This window comes from Oncorhynchus gorbuscha, linkage group LG09, assembly GCF_021184085.1.
Source record: "Oncorhynchus gorbuscha isolate QuinsamMale2020 ecotype Even-year linkage group LG09, OgorEven_v1.0, whole genome shotgun sequence".
In the NCBI taxonomy this organism is placed as follows: Eukaryota; Metazoa; Chordata; class Actinopteri; order Salmoniformes; family Salmonidae; genus Oncorhynchus; species Oncorhynchus gorbuscha.
Window position 1 is genome coordinate 41,962,055 of NC_060181.1, and position 22,569 is coordinate 41,984,623.

At 43.8% G+C, this 22,569-nt stretch overlaps 1 protein-coding gene across 4 annotated transcripts in view; it reads left to right on the forward strand.

The window, feature by feature from the left end:
- Positions 1-22,569, forward strand: part of LOC124043638 (sterile alpha motif domain-containing protein 12-like) — a 129,815-nt gene that overhangs the window by 16,889 nt on the left and 90,357 nt on the right. For 2 of the 4 annotated variants that reach the window (XR_006840355.1, XM_046362431.1), the window contains exons 2-3: positions 3,636-3,835; positions 10,347-10,476. Coding sequence is in view for 3 of the 4 variants with exons in the window: in XM_046362431.1 (XP_046218387.1) it covers positions 3,636-3,835; positions 10,347-10,476 (330 nt within the window). In the remaining variant the exon portion in view is untranslated. Of the gene's footprint in view, positions 1-3,635; positions 3,836-10,346; positions 10,908-22,569 lie in introns of those variants that run through there. The other 2 variants (XM_046362428.1, XM_046362430.1) reach the window with 1 other exon arrangement.

Consider the following 22,569-nt stretch of genomic DNA (forward strand, 5'->3'; position numbering starts at 1 on the left):
CCTTTTCCGCTCAGATGTTCCAATTACTACTTTAGGCAAGCGTGTAACAAGGATCTGACTGCCTTCCCCCTGCTGATGGAAAATGTGGTCTTGAAAGTCTTTAGAGTAGAGAGTTGTGGAGACTCACTTATGCTTTATACTTTCTGGAGAGATTAGGATACTTTTATTTTTTTTCCTGAGTGTGCATGCATAAATAGATGACAGAGTGAACCACAGATGGAGGATGCTAAAAGACTGCATGCAAATATACAACAACCAATACCCACATTCCGTCGGTCCATAAAATCCAAAAAATAGTTGTTTGCTTTCAGAGCTGTTTCAGAGTTGTTTGCTTTCTACAGAGAAGTAACGATGATTTTTCTGCAGTTTATGAACAGGATTATTTGTGGTTAGCGATCAAAGCTACTGTTTTTAAAAGATCAGCATATAAAAGTGAGTCTATGGAGCCCCCCCCTCTCCCACGGGTCTCCCCTGTAGGGAGAAAGGGCGAGAGCTCACCCCCCTGTACGCCCCCTAGCAGATCACTAATTAACTTCACCTTTGGGAAATGTCCTGGGAGTTGGCGGCTGAGGCCCCTAATGTAGTGTACAGGGCTACAGTCAGCTAGTCTTTCTCCAGGCCTGGTTTCTGGTTCATAGTGTATGCACATACTCTGCTCAACAGTAACAACTGTTGAAGTCTTTTTGTCCTAGACTTGGCACTCCGGTACCGCTTGACATGTGGTAGTAGAGAGAAAATTCTATGACTGGGGTGGCTGGGGTCTTAGACAATTTTTAGGGCCTTCCTCTGACACCGCCTGGTGTGAGGTCCTGGATGGCAGGCAGCTTAGCCCCAGCGACGTGCTGGACCGTACACACTACCCTCTGTAGTGCCTTGCGGTCAGAGGCCGAGCAATTGCCGTACCAGGCAGTGATGCAACCATGCTCTCGACGTTGCAGCTGTAGAACCTTTTGAGGATCTCAGGACCTGGGTGCTTCATGGATGATCGGGGTGCTTCATGGATGATCTGGGTGCTTCATGGATGATCTCATGGATGATCTGGGTGCTTCATGGATGATCTGGGGGCTTCATGGATGATCTGGGGGCTTGATGGAGCCTGACTTTTAAAAAAGCATCAGAGGGAAAGTCTAATGCTCATCATTGTATATCTTTAAGGGACATTTGCGATGGAAGTTGTATGACTTAAAATCAGGGTCTATGCTCACCCCATCCTTGGCTCTCTTCTATTACTTTGTACTGTACACGGAGCTAAAATAAGTAAAGAAACCCCTCCAAGATTATGTTGTGGAAACTATACCATTACAACAGCGTGATATGAGTCCTTATAGAGGTGCTAAAACATAATTACACAGGGCTGCTATGTTGTAACACTCGTACGACCTTCGGATTCATGACCAACCTTTGTCCTTCCAAAGACCACTGATACAGTAATTCCAACTGCCAAGATGGTGGTTCTATGTGTTTCTTTGCTCCCTTTCCCCGTCATTGACTCGGCCTCATTGAGAGAGAAAAGGGGCCTCATTGAGCGAGAAAAGGAGGGGGGAGGAGGGAGCAGACGGCTGCGGCTCTCTTCCAACACCATTTGCGCATGTCAGAGAGGAAAGGAGTGGGGGTGAACGTTCTGGACTATTGCAGAAAAGAAATCATCCTTTTTTCCTCAAACCCCACCTACCCCACTGAGCCCTCTTCCTCAACAGGACAGAGAGCCAGGCAACTCCATCTTTCCCGCTCCTTTCATCCCCTCCCCTCTATCCATTTCTCTCTCGTTCAATATATTTCCATATTGCTGTCATTTTACAGATCTAACATAATTCACTGCTGCTCCAGAATGGTTGAACACCAGTCCTACAATGCGTTACGATTTATTAGAGGGGGAGCACAAAAGAACGAGCGAGGCGACAAGCGCGCAGGAGGATAGCTAGCTCCGTGCCATGCATCCTAAATTGCCTTTGGTTAAAACATGGCCCTCGTGTACATGTGTATTGCCCTTTTCTATTTAAAGGGGAATGCATCATGGTTTCTGCCTAGTTTCAGCTTGAAACTGAAAGTACACCAGATGTGTCTGGTAATCACCTAGTCTTGTCAACTGCTATTGATAATGAAGTGGCATTGTAAGTGTTCAATGGAGTTCAGGTCACATGTATTGCTGCGATTCTGTGTTTTTTAAAATAGTTTACCATTGCATGGATTTAACTGCCTCTGGTTCATGTCTGGCTGTCTAATTTGCATTTTATTTCAATCAGCTCAAATTTGAAACACACACTTCTCTCATATTTGAATGATTTATTAGTTAGTCTTGTAGCCTATAATTGTCCATCAAATCAAGCAGGACGTTGTCCAGTAACCCTTTGTGGTAATCTCTGCTGTACGTTGTGGTGTCATCAAGAAGTAGACTGAGGTGGTAGAGCATCAAGATCAATAACCCTTTGTGGTAATAATCTTTGCTGTACGTTGTGGTGTCATCAAGAAGTAGACTGAGGTGGTAGAGCATCAAGATCAATAACCCTTTGTGGTAATAATCTCTGCTGTACGTTGTGGTGTCATCAAGAAGTAGACTGAGGTGGTAGAGCATCAGGATCAATAACCCTTTGTGGTAATAATCTCTGCTGTACGTTGTGGTGTCATCAAGAAGTAGACTGAGGTGGTAGAGCATCAGGGTCAATAACCCTTTGTGGTAATAATCTCTGCTGTACGTTGTGGTGTCATCAAGAAGTAGACTGAGGTGGTAGAGCATCAGGGTCAGAAGGGCGTCTCGCAGCCTTTTACTCTACTTGGAGGAAAAACGAATAAAAAAACCCAACTAATTTGAGTTTTTTTCCTTATTGGGTTTCCTGTAATCTCTCAGTAACAGCTGCCTAAACATGTTCTGGGCCACTATCTGCCACCTGGCATCGTGCCAACATGACTTCCATCAGGGTCAGATTTTTGGACGTGTCTTTTTAATCTCGCCGCAACGCATATTTGCCTGTCGCAGGAAATTAATGGAAATCATTAGAAGTTATTATGCAGCTTGTGTAGTGTTTGTACCCTCAAAATAGTGTGGGGTTAGACTGGGTCAGAGTTTTGCCGCAAAAATAGTTATTTTTTAAATTTTTATTGAAAGAGATCACAGTCAGGAAAACCGTTGTAATCTTTGACCTCAAACATAAGGTTGCGTTTGATTTGTTTTGGATCATTTTCAAAAGCCTGATGGATGGTAAAACTACTTAAGTCTACTATGGTAACTCCTGTCAGTACTTTCTGTTTTCTGACTTCAAATACTGCCTGCGATCCACTTTTATCAATATGTGTAATTATGTCATGATTGTCAGTGTTATAAAAGCTTTACACCAAAATGTTAGGGCTAATTGTTGAATCTTCTCCAAGTAAGATAGTGTTGGCCACTTTTTCCAAATTGTTATGTACCGCCCTCTAGTGTTGTTCTTATAGTATAAAATGCATCAAGAACTCAAATGTGGTGACGCTGGTACCTTTGCTACTGGTATTCAAGTACTTACTTTTCCGTTGTTTTTATTTTTTTATTTGTTGCATTTCTGAACTATTACCAACCAGCAAGATGGTTGGTACACACATCTATACTGTACAAATGTCATGTAGTTGAACTTTGTCCGTCCCCTCTCTATTTATCCCTGCAGCTGTCCACTGCAACCTGAGCCAGAATGGGATCGACCACCAGATGATGTGCCCGGACGACGTGACCTCACACCTGGAGGATCAGCCCCTGGACCAAGGTGCCGTGCTGGACGACGACAGCCCCACCTATCAGGCCGTGAGGCCCGGGCACCAGCGCCACTCACTGCCCCAGCGCTCCGTCTCCGAGTCAGAACTCTCCCGGGTAAGAACAGGGGGACTTCAATGTAGCCTTTCTCGACCCAGTCATTCCATATATTTTATGTATCATAACCCTAGCACAACTGATTCAAATGGCTGATTAGTTGACTAGTTTCAGGTGTACACAGTGTTGGAGCACATAAAATATATGGTACAGCTGGTGTGAAAGTCTGCTCTAACGAATGACAGGATAGGTACCAGGCTGGGGTGACCACTCGTACCACGATCATTGGTCTGTAATAGATTTGTAGTTTAATTTTGGGATATTAGTAACAGTTCCCGCCCTTTTGCTATATGGTTGCACATGTTTACAGAGTTTCAAGAATGTAATTCTAACCAATTTTAATTGCCCATCTTGATTTCAATGATACTTCCTTACTGCACACTTTCTGGCACCTAACAATTGCGGTCTTTCGACAGCCCTTATTCAATGTTTCCTGAGAACTATTTACTTAGATTAAAGGTTGTCGTCAGTGGAGATTTGTTTTTATTTCCTCTGCAAAAATAGCATCCTGTCGAGGCAACGGACCGGACATTTCCTCCTCTTTCCGCCTCTGTCTCTGAAGGGAGATGAGAAAGAAAATGACAGATAATTATCTGGCTAACTGGAACTGCTTTCACCCAGACTATGTCCTTCGAGAAGCTCCACGTAGCTACGCCTTTGATTGGAAAAACTAGGATGCTCTTTGTCTCACTGCGTGGCGCAGGACTTCTATGTTCCTACAGTATACAAATAAGAGTGATAAACCACCATGTAGGTTCATTTAAAAAATAATGTCATGACTGCATGGACTCCTCATTAGAAATCTATAGGAATAATGTTAGGATGTCTTAATGCCAAACTATTTTCAACCATGCATGTTGAGTTCATGACTTCGATCCCCTTTTAACACTACTGAGCCAAGCTGTACTGCTCTGGCCAGGCTACACATACGTCTAGTTGCTGGAACATGTTTGAAAATAAAATGTCGGAGCCAGCACAGTAAGGTGCAGTTCAGCCAATAGGGAAACTCTGTGGCTAAGCAACCGCATCGACTGAAAGCATGACCTGGTAGCGTGTGGTGCTTGCAATGCCAGCATAGTGGGTTCGATTCCCGGGATCACCCATCTGTAAAATGTATGCGCACATGACTGTAAGCTGCTTTGGATAAAAGTGTCTACTAAATGGCATGTGTTACATACTGAACAAAATATAAACGCAACATGAAACCATTTTTATGATTTTACTGAGTTACAGTTCTTATAAGGAAATCGGTCAATTGAAATTAATTCATTAGGCCATAATCTATGGATTTGACAACTCTGCATGGGTGCTGCCATGACTGGGCTCCCCAGTGGGTGAGCCTATGACCTCCCAGGCCCACCCTTGGCAGCGCCCATGCAGAGTCGCGAAATCTATAGATTAGGGCATAATGAATTTATTTCAAACGACCAATTTCCTTATATGAACAGCAAATCAGAATCAGTTTTTCCCCACGAAAGGTCTTTATGACAGCCAGAAATACTCCTCCGATGATCACGCAGGTGGATGTGGAGAGCTGGCATGGTTACACATGGTCTGCGGTTGTGAGGCCAGGTGGACGTACTGACAAATTCTCTTAAATGACGAAGGCGGTTCGTGGTAGAGAAATTAACATTAAATTATCTGGCAACAGCTCTGGTGGACATTCCTGCAGTCAGCGTGCCAATTGCACACGAGACATCTGTTGCATTGTGTTGCGTGACAAAACTGCATATTTTAGAGTGGCCTTTTATTGTCCCCAGCACAAGGTAATGATCATGCTGTATTCTTAAAAAAATAAAAAACGTTTGACCCTTTTTTCTAGTTAGTCTTGTCCCATCGCTGCTACTCCCGTAGGGACTCAAGAGCCATGTATCTTGCGAAACACGACCCTGCCAAGCTGCACTGCTTCTTGACACACTGCTCGCTTAACCCGGAAGCCAGCCGCATCCAATGTGTTGCAGGAAACACCGTACAACTGTTGACCGTGTCAGCGTGCATACACCCGGCCCGCCACAGGAGTCGCTAGAGAGATGTGCGACAAGGGAATCCCGGCCGGCCAAACCTTCCCCTAACCCGGACAATGCTGGGCCAATTGTGCGTCGCCTCGTGGGATCTGTAGTGACACCTCAAGCACTGCAGTGCCTTAGACCGATGCTCCACTCGGGAGGCCCCATCATCATGCTGTTTAACCAGCTTCTTGATATGCCGCAGCTGTCATGTGGTTGGATTATCTGGGCAAAGGACAAATGCTCACTAACAGATGTAAACAAATTTGTGCACAAAATGTGAGAGAAATAAGTTTTTTGTGCCTATGGAAAAGGTTTGCGATCGTTTATTTCAGCTCACAAAACATGAAACCAACACTTTGCGTTCATATTTTTATTCAGTGTATATATTATAATATAAAATCATGCCCAAAGCAATATATTATTCACCAACTCCTATTGCCCTTTGTAATGCACCCATATTGACTCCCAAGGTCAGGGAATTAAAAGCCAGTGTTGTGTATGTTCTTTTTTTGACGTGTCCCAATAGTCTGTTTCCGCACTGCTTGTAAATCCAATACGTGTGTGAGGGATATATATTATGTATAACCTACCTAAAAAGAGATTGCTATGTGCACAGGTAAGATTAGGAATATTGCCTCTGCGTATTGAAACAGGTCAGATCAGAGATATTGCCTCTGCATATTGAAACAGGTCAGATCAGGGATATTGTCTCTGCGTATTGAAACAGGTCAGATCAGAGATATTGACTCTGCGTATTGAAACAGGTCAGATCAGAGATATTGTCTCTGCATATTGAAACAGGTCAGATCAGGGATATTGTCTCTGCGTATTGAAACAGGTAAGATCAGAGATATTTGACTCAGATCAGAGATATTGTCTCTGCGTATTGAAACAGATCAGGTCAGAGGTCAGATCAGAGATATTGTCTCTGCGTATTGAAACAGGTCAAATCAGAGATGAAACAGGTAAGATCAGTCTCTGCGTATTGAAACAGGTCAGATCAGAGATATTGTCTCTGCGTATTGAAACAGGTCAGATCAGATCAGTCAGATATTGCCTCTGCGTATTGAAACAGGTCAGATCAGAGGGATATTGTCTCTGCGTATTGAAACAGGTCAGATCAGGGATATTGTCTCTGCGTATTGAAACAGGTTGGTATTGTGGTTAAATGGAAGATGAAAGACTGTTGTTATTGCGACTTCAAAGAAATAGAGAATGGAACTAACGTTATCCTCTTGCTCTTATTCCAGAAAGCCCAACAGACATATCACTCAGCTACATAATGCCAGGGTGAGGAGAAATGGAAATGTTTTTTTTTTGTCCATTGTGTATTTCCGTTTGCGGAATATTTAGATCGCCTGTCTACCATATGAATTGTCTACCATATGAATCCTCTCTTTGTGTCAGACTGGATTCAAGTGACTTGTTTATTTGTATGTATCTGGTGTACGTTATTTTACTGCTCTAGGGGTGTAATTATTGTTTGGATAAACTTATTTACTATAGATTTTTTTTCATTTTAAAAATCAGAGGCGCAATGCTGAGAACGCCGGGAGAATTGTTGTTTAATTACCATAGTGAATTATTATAATGTTTGCTTCAATAAATCCCATAAGGGTTGGTTTGCCAATTCTCGATTTGACACGAAAATAAAATGTCATTTGTTCCAATTTCAACCCGAAAGAGTCTTTTAAAATGGTTATTAATTTACCTAGCTTGTTATTTCTCCCTTGCCGCACGGCCTACCATCCACATATAGAGACAGCCTAGCTTGATTTATCCCACAGTGAAATTGAATAATTAGCGACTTTTCTGCGCCTTTGAGCTTTCGGGGAAAGAGAAACTATGGGCCCAGGCCATGCATGCCGCAATGCCGAACTAGGTCATTGAGCTACGGAGGGGATGGGGAGGGAACGAGACGGGCTCAATGTCTCAAATACACACTTATTCGGTCAGCGTGACTCTAATCGTTATTTCCTCATCACTGAGGAAATAATTGTGTACTGTATCAATGGAATGATGCAGTGTGGTCATTTATTCGCTAGGTGGCACTGTATGTTTGAGAATGCCTTAGCTGTATACTGCCCTACCAAGGAAAAGAGTAAAAGGACTATTTTTATTGTCCAGCCACAACGAATTGTAAGTACAATCATTGGAGATCTGTTGTCATACTATGAGGTTATTTTTTATTTTATTAATATTGACCCTGACCTCTGACTCGAGATGGCAGGTACTGCCTTCTTGCTTGATACAACCACTGGTTTCCATGCTGATTTAAACAAATATATATTTTTTACACAAACTTGTTAATGTCTTTATTTGTATGTGGCTGTCAGTGTCATATAGTTTGATTCTTGTATCAGCAAAGAACAATGCATAATACCAAGGTAAACTGTAGACATTGCAGCCCAAAGCTCAGTGAAACCAAGGTAATTGGCAGTAACTGGAGTTTGTGATGGCAGTTAGTGCAAACATGACCCCCCCCCCCACACACACTCGCACACGTTTCTATGCAACACAATGGAGTCAGGCTATATGGCTACATGATAAAGCATGTAGTTGATGTATATTTTTTTTTTGACCAAATGCACAGTTGCTGCTCTTTTACTTAGTAGGGCAGTTTAGTGTACTTATTACTAGGCTACACATGGTAGTGGAGCTATGCCAACACTACGAGAACCCCTGAAATGCCTTTACATTATTGTAATAATGGTATTACTTTAAATGAATGTAAGTCATTTATTAACCACCTGTAAGGCTTTTAGTATCCTACTCATTACAACTGGTAGTAGTCTGGGTGTACTGTATGTTTCAATTTTGGCTTTGTGGATTGAAATTCTCTTATTTGTTTTGTTTTTGAAGCTGTCCTTGCTCTGTTGCTAAGGTAACATGAGAAACACCTGAAATGCATAGTGTGTTTTTAAATATGCCAAGGACAGATTGACTGTGTTGTGTTTGCGAGCGTGTGCTCACAGGCATATTCTCACTTAGAAATGAAGCTAGCTTTTTCTCGCGTCGCACACCAGCGCTGTCACTCAAGTCTCTAATTGGCTCTGTCTCAAGCGCATTTATGTGGATTTTTCCTTTCCTCTCTCTCTCGCTTGCTTTCTTTCTCTCTTACGTTCCATGGCTGGCGGGCATAGCCTCACACAAAGTTATAGTCCCAGAAACACTGCTCTGTGCTACATTACAGTACGATGTCATATTGACTCAGGAACTGTTGCAGTTCCCACCAAGCTCACCATGGGCAGTTCACATTACACACACTCGCCCCTGAGCAGTAGTGAGCAAAGCCTCTGACCTAATCCCTCTCTCCTGTCATCTATCAATCCTCTTTCCAGCCTTGTCCCTTCTCTTTAACTCTCTCTGTCACACGCACACCGTGTGTGTGTGTGTGTGTGTGTGTGTGTGTGTGTGTGTGTGTGTGTGTGTGTGTGTGTGTGTGTGTGTGTGTGTGTGTGTGTGTGTGTACATATGCCCCTTCTCGCTCTCTCTCCATTCCTCCCTACTGGCTCATCATGGTAGTGTTTCTGGCTAAGCCATCCAGAACGACACTAGCTCCTTCCCCTTCCTGCACTGTACTCTATCATACGCCTCAGGCTGCCAGTCAGAGTTAATTAGTGCTGAGCTGTATTTAATGGTTAACGTGGGATTTTGTTGCCCCTCAGCGGAGGTCTCCTATCGCTTCCTTACCTGCAGATTCAGCGTCTCTGTGGCCTGCCAAAGCAGTCATGTCGGTCGTCTGTCTGTACTCTTAACTATACTTGGCACGTGGAGAATGACGGTCTTCCCCGGTGGTGCTCTCTCTATATCTGTCTTGATTCCCGGTCTCTAGTCAGTCAGGTACAGATAGACAGGGCAATGCTGTGGGTACTGTGTTATGCTAGCCTAGATGGAGGCATGTTTTATCGCTGTGCTGCACAGCGAGCCGCCGTTGACTGGAGTGGGAGGGAGATGGGAGGAAGGGGGTGGCTCTGTAATTTTAGTAGCCCCTCAATCAAAAGGAAGCGACGCCAGCACTTTAGCTACAGTGGCGGGTTGTTCAGCGGGAAGCAGACTGAATGCCTGTGGGATTAGGCAACATAACTATCCACCTGGCTGCATGTTGTTGTCGGATCAAATTATCTACAGTATGTCCTCTTTGGTCTGATTTTAAAGTAGTACTATACCGTGCTGCTTGTGTAACATACGTAACTGCTCATGACCATATCCGTAGACATTGCTATATCATTGGTATTGGCATGGACTGTGTAATTTCTAACCCTAGGCATACATAGTTCATAGGCTAGCTACTCTTGTGTACTGCTGTCTATTACTGACATGCAGATCATCCATGAGGATGAAACAAATGGCCCTTACTTTTATCTGCATTGGTTGGTATTGTTTGTGTATGCACTGTATAGGTAGTCTTGTGTGTTACTGGTATAGTGTATTAATGCGTACTGTATGTGCCATCAATATTGGACTTAATAAGTCATCTGTTGTCTTTCCCCTCCATGCAGCCGGGGAATGTAAAGCTGTCCAAGCCAGTGGTCCTGTGGACCCAGCAGGACGTGTGCAAGTGGCTGAAGAAGCACTGCCCCAAGCAGCACCAGATCTACAGTGACTCCTTCAAGCAGCATGACATCACAGGTGCGCCAGCCAAAGCCCGAGTATCTGCTGTCGCGGTTCCCGTCATGTCAATCATACCCTCCTCCAACGAGCCCCTCGGCAAGGTCACACCCGCCCACCCGCTAACAACCCACCTGCCGCATAATGGCGAGACGGCTAATTGCCACGCACTCAACCTCTCGGCGCACGACTGATTTACATGACAATGTTTGTTTATTTGTGAGGTACTGACGCCCTCTCGACTCGCCGTGACTGGCGAAATTGAGCACTTCATCCATGATGCACTTATGCCACAAGGAAACGGAGATGGCTGGGGCGATGTGCTGAACCAGAGCACACTGTAGCGGCATTCCATAAAGATGTGGATGAGGCTAATTTCTATTAACGGTAATAGGATCTAGCTACATGCAGTGATAATCCCAATATATATATATAATAATATATGCCATTTAGCAGACGCTTTTATCCAAAGCGACTTACAGTCATGTGTGCATACATTCTACGTATGGGTGGTCCCGGGAATCGAACCCACTACCCTGGCGTTACAAGCGCCATGCTCTACCAACTGAGCTACAGAAGGAAGGACCCTTGACTTCTCCCACATTTTGGTACTTTACAACCGTATTCTAAAATGGATTTAAAATAGTTTTTTTCCCCCTCATCAATCTACAATATACCCCATAATGACAAAGCAAAAAAATGTTTTTTAGAAATGTTTGCTAATTTATAAAAAAATAAACTAAGTATTCGGACCCTTTACTCAGTACTTTGTTGAAGCACCTTTGGCAGTGAATACAGCCTCGGGTCTTCTTGGGTATGACGCTACAAGCTTGGCACACCTGTGTGGGGAGTTTCTCTCATTCTTCTCTGCAGATCCTCTCAAGCTTTGTCAGGTTGGATGGGGAGCGTCGCTGCACAGCTATTTTCAGGCCTCTCCAGAGATAAATGATCGGGTTAAAGTCCGGGCTCTGGCTGGGCCACTCAAGGACATTCAGAGACTTGTCCCGAAGCCACTCCTACGTTGTCTTGGCCATGTGCTTAGGGTTGTTCTCCTGTTGGAAGGAGACCCTTCATCACAGTCTGAGGTGCTCTGGAACAGGTTTTCATCAAGGATCTTTCAGTACTTTGCTCCGTTCATCTTTCCCTCGATCCTGACTAGTCTTTCAGTTCCTGCCGCTGAAAAACATCCCCACAGCATGATGCTGCCACCACCATGCTTCACCATAGGGAAAGGGCCAGGTTACCTCCAGATGTGACGCTTGGCATTCAGGCCAAAGGGTTCAATCTTGGTTTCATCGGACCAGAGAATCTTGTTTCTCATGGTCTGAGAGTCTTTAGGTGCGTGGTCCTTCTGTAGCTCAGTTGGTAGAGCATGGCGCTTGTAACGCCAGGGTAGTGGGTTCGATCCCCGGGACCACCCATACGTAGAATGTATGCACACATGACTGTAAGTCGCTTTGGATAAAAGCGTCTGCTAAATGGCATATTATTATATTATTATTATTTTTGGCAAACTCCAAGCGGGGTGTCATGTGCCTTTTTTACTCTGAGGAGTGCCTTCCGTCTGACCACTCTACCATAAAGGCCTGATTGGTGGTGCTGCAGAGATGGAGAACCTTTCAGAAGGACAACCATCTCCACAGAGGAACTCTGGAGCTCTGAGTAACCATCGGGATCTTGGTCACCTCCTTGACCAAGGCTCTTTTCCCCCAATTGCTCAGTTTGGCCAGGCGGCCAGCTCTTAGAAGAGTCTTGGTGGTTCCAAACTTCTCCCATTTAAGAATGCTGTAGTCCACTGTGTTCTTGAGGACCTTCAATGCTGCAGACATTTTTTGGTACCCTTCCCCAGATCTGTGCCTCGACTTAATCCTGTCTCGGAGCTCTACGGACAGTTCCCTTGACCTCATGGCTTGGTTTTTAGGCTGACCTTCACTGTCAACTGTGAGATATTATATAGACAGGTGTGTACCTTTCCAAATTATGTCCAATCAATTGAATTTACCACAGGTGGACTCCTCCAATCAAGTTGTAGAAACCTCTCCAAGGATGATCAATGGAAACAGGATGCCCCTGAGTTCAATTTCGAGTCTCATAGTAAACGGTCTGAATAATTATGTATATAAGGTATTTCAGTTTTTATAAATTGGCAAATATTCCTTAACCAGTTTTTGCCTTGTCATTATTTGGGCATTGTGTGTAGGTTGAGAATTTTATTTGGTCAATTTTAGAATAAGGCTGTAACGTAACAATGTGGAAAAGTGAAGGGGTCTGAATTCTTTCCGAATGCACTGTACGTAAACAAATACAATCTAAAATGATGCCCTGTGTAAAGAATTATGGGCCCTTTGTCCTCCGTTTAATTTTCCTCATGAGACCATTACCACGAGTTTGGCTGACTTCAAACTTCTTTGACGATCACCTTCGATATAAGATATTAGATAATCTAAGCACGTTGTCTGTAAATTATGCATTTCCTCATTAGCCCGCCGATAATGGAACAAACAGTGACTCAGATGTTGTCTCACAATTAGTGTAATTACCTGCAGTTGTGAGGTGTTGTTGTCTCAGGATCAATTAGCGATAACGATATGCACAAAACACGCTAGTAATTTTGCTCATCATCCCACCCAGCATTAATGAACAGAATCCAATTAAAACAAGCGGGCACACAATGCAATTTGCAGCCCAATCAATCTCTTGGAAATATCATGCGCATCTTTTTCCACTCAATTAGAATCAACAAGAGGACTCAAATCATGATGAATGTAGTATTGTGCTCGAGAACAACTGTGTAAACAAACAAGTTGAATAGGAATGTGTTTTTATTTTATTTATTTATATATATATATTGCGCAAACAAATAAAGGGAACACTAAAATAACACATCCTAGATCTGAATGAATGAAATATTCTTATTAAATACTTTTTTCTTTACATAGTTGAATGTGCTGACAATAAAATCATACAAATTATCAATGGAAATCAAATTTATCAACCCATGGAGGTCTGAGTCACACTCGAAATTAAAGTGGAAAACCACACTACAGGCTGATCCAACTTTGATGTAATGTCCTTAAAACAAGTCAAAATGAGGCTCAGTAGTGTGTGTGGCCTCTACGTGCCTGTATGACCTCCCTACAACCCCTGGGCATGCTCCTGATGAGGTTTCGGATGGTCTCCTGAGGCATCTCCTTCCAGACCTGGACTAAAGCATCCGCCAACTCCTGGACAGTCTTTGGTGCAATGTGGCGTTGGTGGATGGAGCGAGACATGATGTGCTCAATTGGATTCAGTTCTGGGGAACGGGCAGGCCAGTCCATAGCATCAATGCCTTCCTCTTGCAGGAACTGCTGACACACTCCATCTAGCATTGTCTTGCATTAGGAGGAACCCAGGGCCAACCGCACCAGCATATGGTCTCACAAGGGATCTGAGGATCTCATCTCTGTACCTAATGGCAGTCAGGCTACCTCTGGCGAGCACATGGAGGGCTGTGCGGCCCCCCAAAGAAATGCCACCCCACCATGACTGACCCACTGCCAAACCGGTCATGCTGGAGGATCTTGCAGGCAGCAGTTCTCCATGGCGTCTCCAGACTGTCACGTCTGTCACATGTGCTCAGTGTGAACCTGCTTTCATCTGTGAAGAGCACAGGGCGCCAGTGGTGAATTTGCCAATCTTTGTGTTCTCTGGCAAATGCCAAACGTCCTGCACGGTGTTTGGCTGTAAGCACAACCCCCACCTGTGGACGTCGGGCCTTCATACCACCCTCATGGAGTCTGTTTCTGACCTTTTGAGCAGACACATGTACATTTGTGGCCTGCTGGAGGTCATTTTGCAGGGCTCTGGCAGTGCTCCTCCTTGCACAAAGGCGGAGGAAGCGGTCCTGCTGCTGGGTTGTTGCCCTCCTACGGCCTCCTCCATGTCTCCTGATGTACTGGCCTGTCTCCTGGTAGCGCCTCCATGCTCTGGACACTACGCTGACAGACACAGCAAACCTTCTTGCCACAGCTCGCATTGATGTATCATCCTGGATGAGCTGCACTACCTGAGCCACTTGTGTGGATTGTAGACTCCGTCTCATGCTACCACTAGAGTGAAAGCACCGCCAGCATTCAAAAGTGACCAAAACATCAGCCAGGAAGCATAGGAACTGAGAAGTGGTCTGTGGTCACCACCTGCAGAACCACTCCTTTATTGGGGGTGTCTTGCTAATTGCCTATAATTTCCACTTGTCTATTCCATTTGCACAACATCATGTGAAATGTATTGTCAATCAGTGTTGCTTCCTAAGTGAACAGTTTGATTTCACAGAAGTGTGATTGACTTGGAGTTACATTGTGTTGTTTAAGTGTTCCCTTTATTTTTCTGAGCAGTGTATATCACACACTACCATTCAAAAGTTTGGGGTCACATCGAAATTTCCTTGTTTTTGAAAGAAAAGCGTTTTTTGTCCATTTTAAAATAACATCAAATTGATCAGAAATACAGTGTAGACATTGTTAATGTTGTAATTGACTATTCTAGCTGGAAACGGCAGATTTATTAATGGAATATCTACGTAGGCGTACAGAGGCCCATTATCAGCAACAGTCACTCCTGTGTTCCAATGGCACGTTGTGCTAGCCAATCCAAGTTTATAATTTAAAAAGCTAATTGATAGTTAGAAAACCTTTTTGCAATTATGTTAGCACAGCTGAAAACTGTTGGCTGATTTTTAAAGCAGCAAGAAAACCTTCTTTTGACTAGCTGAGTATCTGGAGCGTTAGTATTTCTGTGTTCGATTTTAAAGGCTCAAAATGGCCAGAAACAAAGACCTTTCTTCTGAAACTCGTCAGTCTATTCTTGTTCTGAGAAATGAAGGCTATTCCATGTGAGAAATTGGCAAGAAACTGAAGATCTCGTATAACGTTGTGTACGACTCCCTTCACAGAACTGCTCAAACTAACAGGGATGTACAGAAATGTGTGCACAAAATGTTTGTTTTTTTGTGAGTATGAAACATTTCTGGGATTTATTTCAGCTCATGAAACATGGAATCAACACTTCACTTGTTGGATTTTTACATGTTTGTTTTGTAAACCAAAATTGGTTGAGTCAATGCATTGTCACACTCTGGCTGGGGCTGGGAAATTGAGTTGGAAATTGAAAATCATGTTGTGTGGCGTTTGTTTCTGGTCTGATTTAGGTGAAGGCCCTCTGTTTTGATAGGACTTCCTCTGCAATGGTAACTATAGTAACAGAGTAGTACTACTAGTAGAAAACCTAAGCCTCTTGTAGGACGTCAATACGACTCAATTTCATTGGTCTTGGCCCACTGTTCCTCCTCTCGGAAGTATCAAATCAATACACGGCAGCGTATCCAAACCATAACTCTTACACATCCCCCATTTTATGCCCTAGCTCTGACAGTACAATGTATTTTCCATCCATGGGATTTGCAGCAGTGCTATATTTCCACTTCTTTGAATGACTTCAATATGCAGCCGCCAGTTGCCATCCCCTACCAGCGTCGTCGAGCAACAGGCAAAATCAAAATCAGTGATTCCCCATCTGACCGCCTCCAGCCTCGATTGCCAAGATTTCCCCCCTTTTGATGCAACCACAAGATAGCCTCCGAATTTGACTTTAACGGAGCTGTCGTTAAAATTGCATTAAAGCATATTAAGGCGTAATTAGATATTAGTACCTAATCTTGTGTAATTACAAAGACTAAGTCGTGGCGCGCGAGCAAAGAGCGTGATGTGGTAAATGAGTTATGTACACATTCGACTGATACCGTATGTGTAATCGGTAAAGAGGTGCACTGACATATGTAATCAGAAGAGGAAAGGGGAAGATTAAAGGGTTGACGACTATTGAATCACACACCCCTGTCATGGAGCAGTGGCTTGACTGAATTAGAACATGGTGATCCAATGGCCTCCACTTCAGACCGACCAAGAGATGCAGCTGTAGATACGAGACAGTTGATCTGTATCCCAAATGGCACTGTATTCCATATGTATTGCACCATTTTTTTTAAATATATATACTTTGGATTGCAGTCTAAATGGAAGCTTCCAGCAAAATATTCTATAACGTAACTGTAGGGAAATGGTGTAGCCTGCACCAGTGTTGGTTCTATTTAAAGGTTCACCTCTGCAAGAGCATACTGTAAGAAGGATAGCAGTATTTTATTGTAGTACTAAATGTTGTTTGATGTATCACCAAGTGCTATAACAGCCTCTACTCTTCTAGGAAGGCTTTCCACTAACTGTTGGAACATTGCTGTGGGGACTTTCTACCATTCAGCCACAAGCAATAGTGAGGTCGGGCCCTGATTTTATTTTTATTTATTTTTTTGGTCAGTGCTCTGCAGGCCAGTGAAGTTCTTCCACACTGATCTCGACAAACCATTTCTCTATGGACCTTGCGTTGTGCACAGAGGCATTGTCATGCTGAAACAGGAACGGGCCTTTTCCTGAACTAAAAGTTGGAAGCACAGAATCGTCTAGAAGGTAATTGTATGCTGTAGCGTTACGATTTCCCTTCACTAGAACTAAGGGACCTGACTCGAACTATGAGAAACCGGAACAGTTCTTTTGGCACCAAACGCAAATTCGTACGTGGGACTGACAGATGGTGAAGCGTGATTCATCACTCCAGAGAACGCATTTCCACTGTTCCAGTGTCCAATGGCGGAAAGCTTTACACTACTCAAGCTGACAATTTGCATTGTGCATGGTGATCTTAGGCTTGTGTGCGGCTGCCCGGAAATGGAAACCCATAACCTGGCCTCCACAATCACCCAACCTCAACCCAATTGAGATGGTTTAGGATGAGTTTGTCCGCAGAGGGAAGGAAATATCTACATAGGCGTACAGAAGCCCATTTATCAGCAACCATCACTCCTGTGTTCCAATGGCACGTTGTGTTAGCTAATCCAAGTTTTATCATTTTTAGAAAACCCTTTTGCGATTGTTAGCGCAGCTGAAAATGGTTGTGCTGATTTTAAAGAAGCAATAAAACTGGCCTGTAGGCGAGTTGAGTATCTGGATCATCAGCATTTGTGGGTTCGATTACAGGCTCAAAATGGCCAAAATGGTCTATTCTTTTTCTGAGAAATGAAAGCTAGTCCATGTGAGAAATTTCCAATAAACTGAAGATCTTGTACAGTGCAGTGTACTATTCCCTTCAAAGAACCGTGCAAACTGTCTCTAACCAGAATAGAAAGAGTGGGAGGCCCCGGTGCACAACTGGCTGGGTTGTGTTTCGTAGGACGCATGGCTCTCGACCTTGGCCTCTCCGAGTCCGTACGGGAGTTTCAGCGACGAGATGAGACTGAAACTACCACTTGGATACCACAGAATAGGGGTAAAAGTGCCAGCATCGGTCTGCTGTGGTATATAGACAGCTTGGTAGGTTGTAGACTACACTATTTATCGTGAGATACTCTACCTCAGGTGAGCAAAACCTCTAGACTTCCTTAATATTAGATTTTGTGCACCAGCTGTTATTTACAAATAGACAGACCGCCACCCTTTGTCTTACCGGAGGCAGCTGTTTGATCTTGCCGATGGACTGAACCTAGCCAGCTACATGTTATCCATGTTGTCGTTCACGCCTCTGTGAAACATATCTTTAATATATTTTTAATGTCCCGCTGGTAGGATAGTCTTGGTCTTGAGCTCATACATTTTATTATCCAATGATTGCACGTTGGCTGATAGGACTGATGGTAGAGACGGATTACCCACTCGTTGTCGGATCCTCACAAGGCACCCCGACCTACTTCCCCGATGTCTGTTCTTCATGCAAATGATGGGGATTTTGGCCTTGTCGGGTGTCTGAAGTAAGTCCTTTGCGTCCGACTCTTTTAAAGAGGAAATCTTTGTCCAGTGATTAATCGCTGTCCTGATATCCAGAAGCTCTTTTCGGTCGTAAGAGACGGTGGCAGAAACATTATGTACAAAATAAGTTACAAATAACTCGAACAAACACACAATAGCACAATTGATTAAACGGCAGCCATCTCCTCTGACTCCATTACTAGACCCATCCTCAATGATGTGTGAGAAAAGCATTGCGAGCGATAGGCCGACACAAAGGGACAAACGTATAGTAAGTGATCAGATTGCATCTGGAGAGCCACCTAATTGTATGATCATGTTGATCCTTTCACAATGGAAATGCTATATATGACATTCTTCCTCACGTCTCTGTGCTAGTTAATAAACAATGATTAGTAATCGGATACTGTAGATGGGCAGTGACTCTGAATTAGCATCCTGCTGAGGTTGCAGTGTTATTGTGCTGCTGATTATCCCTCTGCTACTGTGCTTGGCTTCATTAAGGATGAGGGCTGCATCCCCTTGAGAATGATGCCCCTATTTGCTCCAGTCAGAAATAGCATTAGCATCTAATTTGGAACCCATTGGAACTCATCTCAGCGCATAGCCCATCTCATTGCCATTTGGGAGCAGCACTTTACAATATCGTGCCTAGGTTACTGAGAGAGTCACATCATGGTCACCCATGTATTTGTAATGTGTGCCAGTAAGCCAAGCACTAGTAAAGGATGATATACACAGTAAGTTGTGAATGTTAACTCTCGCATTTATTTAGACAACAGTGGGCCACATTAAATGGGCTTGTGGGCCGGATCTGGCTCGCGGTCCACCAATTTGAGACCCCTGTTATAGAATGGTCTATCGATAAGGATGAGTTTGCAGCATGTTGTGACTTATTGCACATGTGGAGGGTAACCAGAGACATTCAGTGGTCTATAACCCCACACACACACACACACACACACACACACACACACACACACACACACACACACACACACACACACACACACACACACACACAGCTGTGTCTGAAGGTTTTACTTGAACTATCTGCAGTTCACAGCCAGCCCAGCTCTTACTGTAGATCCCATGTACATTCACTGACTGTAGTCGTTTGGAGAGAGTTGTGAGATGGAGAGAAAGTGAGGTTCACTTTCTGCTTTTGTGCCCCTGTCCTCACCCACAGAGCAGTAATTAGCATGGCTTTTGGTTCACACGTAAAAAGGGACAGGTCCCGCAGGGGTGTGTGTGTGTGAACACATGTGCACTCTAAGCCCCCATTCATCAAAGCAGTGGTTGACTGTGCCAGGCCATAGCTGTAGCTTAATCTGCCTGCAGCCGCACACTGAGATCCGCACTCCCCCTGCCCATTAATCTAACGCTTGGTCCGTGTGTGTGCACTCTAGGTTTGTATCCATAGATTTATGAATATGCTGACTTGAATACATACCGTCTTCTACAGCATCTGTACCTGTTTTTTTATAGGGGGTTGCCTTTTTCAACAGTAGCTAATATTTGGGTGAGAAGGAGGCCTCATTCAGGCAAGTTTGCGGTAATGGTATAGAGGGGTGGACAGTGAGAGGGCAGACCTAACACCGCCAGCCAACAAGCTACAGGGGAGACCAACTGGAGAGTGGGAGGGGAATTTTAAATCCAATCGATATAGTGCAACTGAAGAGGCAGAAGTGCCTTAAGTCATTTTTGTCAGTCAGTTGGCCAAATATAAGTGAATACAGGAGATGAAGTAAAAAGGAAGCTTTGTTTTGTTGTCTGGCAGTGTTCCAATCACAGATGGTCTAGAGACTCTAGAGGAAAGGAAATTGAAATAGAAGCCCTCTTACCTTTGCTGGGGTTGAGTCCAAAAGAGTGGTGTGTGTGTGTGTGTGTGTGTGTGTGTGTGTGTGTGTGTGTGTGTGTGTGTGTGTGTGTGTGTGTGTGTGTGTGTGTGTGTGTGTGTGTGTGTGTGTGTGTGTGTGTGTGTGTGTGTGTGTGTGTGTGTGTGTGTGTGTGTGTGTGTGGGATGGGCACGGTTAATCGAATATCGAACAGACGTTAGTTTTCGATTACTTCAGTGAGTGTTCAGTGAAAAAGCTTTGTCTAAAATGAAATTATCCTTGTGACACTTTTACCGACAAGGATATACCATGACATTTGAAATTCTTAATTTAACAAAGCAAACTTGAATGTAGTTTATGACACGTTGAGCTACTGCTGCGCATTTGGCCCTCCAGGCTGTTCTGACATCGGTATGCTATTTAAACGACAATAACAGGTGCTCGCCTATCGGCGGTTCCACGAGACCTGAAAAACTGATCAATGCAAAACACCTTTTTTGTAACAATCACTTCTATCATGTCAGAAATCAGACTTCTCTTTAGCTGTTGCTTACAAATTACCGGAGAAATCACTCCTCTGTTTACCTCAGCCATGTGCATTTGCGTCATTCTGATAGGTTGAGACAGTCGAGCTATTTTTTATTTAAAGGTTTCGACAAAAAGGAAATCACAAAAACTGAATAGTAAAATTATTTCAAATGCCTATCCCTAGTGTGTGTGTGTGTGTGTGTGCGTGCGTGCGTGCGTGCGTGCGGGAGGACTGCTTGGTGACATAGTATAGCTATCTGCCTTTACCACAAATAGTATAGCTAATCTTTTGACATTTCTTTTGAACCACTCTCTAAATTCAACCAAGTTACCTGCCATGACGTGACCCATTACGATATAGTTACTCCAACACTGTCTCAATTGTCCACCATTTTGGAGACACTGTGCTTTGTCATAGCACTCCACTCGACCCCAAGTTGTCTATTCAGTCCTCAACACGTCTCCTCTTTTCTCATTTGATGTACTTTTTCTTCTTCTTCAAATCCACTCCTAGTCCCTCTTAACTTTCTCTCTCTCTCCATCTCATCCCCTCTTCTCTCTCTTCAGGCATTCTCCCCTCATCCTCTACTCCTCTGTGCTCTCTCTGCCCGGCCATGCTACACTGCTCTGTGTATTAATTGTGGTTTGATAAATTCCCTACTGTGGCTTTGTGGGATTGTGGAGTCAATGACTCAGAACTGCAGCGGCGAGAAACTCCACGGAGGCGTTTCGCCCGGCTGCTACCGGAAGGAGAGGAAAGGAGCTATGTTGGCACCGCCGCCAAGAAACTAGCAGCTTGACTCCAAATTGCTCTCATCTTGAGGCATCTTAAGCGGCCGCCTTTTAACTCTGAGATATTGATAATTAAAGATGCGTTATTATAGCAGCTGTTTAGTCATTGATCTGGAAAGCTTTATCTCTCATACATCCTGTATGGTTGTGTTTGTTTAGCCATGAGGTAAAGCTAAAGAGGTGCCTCTGTTGCCAAGCAGATTTGCGTAGGATTTCGGAGGAGGTGCCAAGTGATGGTTGGTCATTTATTTATAGACTCCTCAGGTGATCCTTTTACATTAACTTTGTCGTTCTAGTTCTCTCTCACGTCCCATTTTACTGGCCCTCATAGGTTATCCTGTCTCTAGTTAGCTACTCTGTAATGGCCATCATTAAAACCGTAGCTGGCATTTCAACATATTTTTTTAATATTTTTTTTACACTTAACCATTTTTGCCATTCTTTGGCCATAGTCAACCACAAATACCAATACACAGACTACTTTAGCTTTGTTAACTGCTCACTGTGTGTTGAGGCATGGTTGCATAAGGTGTAAAACTGCAATAAATCACCAAAAGTTACTTTCTCACCAAGACATTATAGCCAACGATGCTTTCACACAACACCCCTTGTCAACAAAAAAAATCCATCTTGAATAATGAGCTGCGTCACAGGTAAAAAAAAATCACATCAAATCTAGAGTATGTAATGACTGCAGTAAGTACAGTACTGTTGGAGGTGGATGGGAGGAGGGAGCTCGGGATGAAAGAGGGAGAGCATGTGACAGTCACGCCACCATAGCCCTGCTTTGAGACCATGAACCAGGTGAAGTTAGCAGGCTGCCAGCCAATCAGGAGGAGCAAATCAGAGCCCCGAGTCATTAGGGTAAACGAGCGAGGGGGATTTACAGGAGTCGGGCTAATGCATAGTAATCGGCAGGAATTATTTTCTATCTAGCTCCCCAATCCCGCACATTGCCACAAAGGCCTTCCACAACGAGCGTAATTAATTAGACTCTACTTTCTCCACTGCATTTCTATCACTGGCCAAAATCACCTACTTTTTAAGAAATTATATTGAAGATTAAATTAGGGATTTTAAAATCAAGGTCTCCCAGAAGAAGGTGCCTATGGGCGAAATACGAT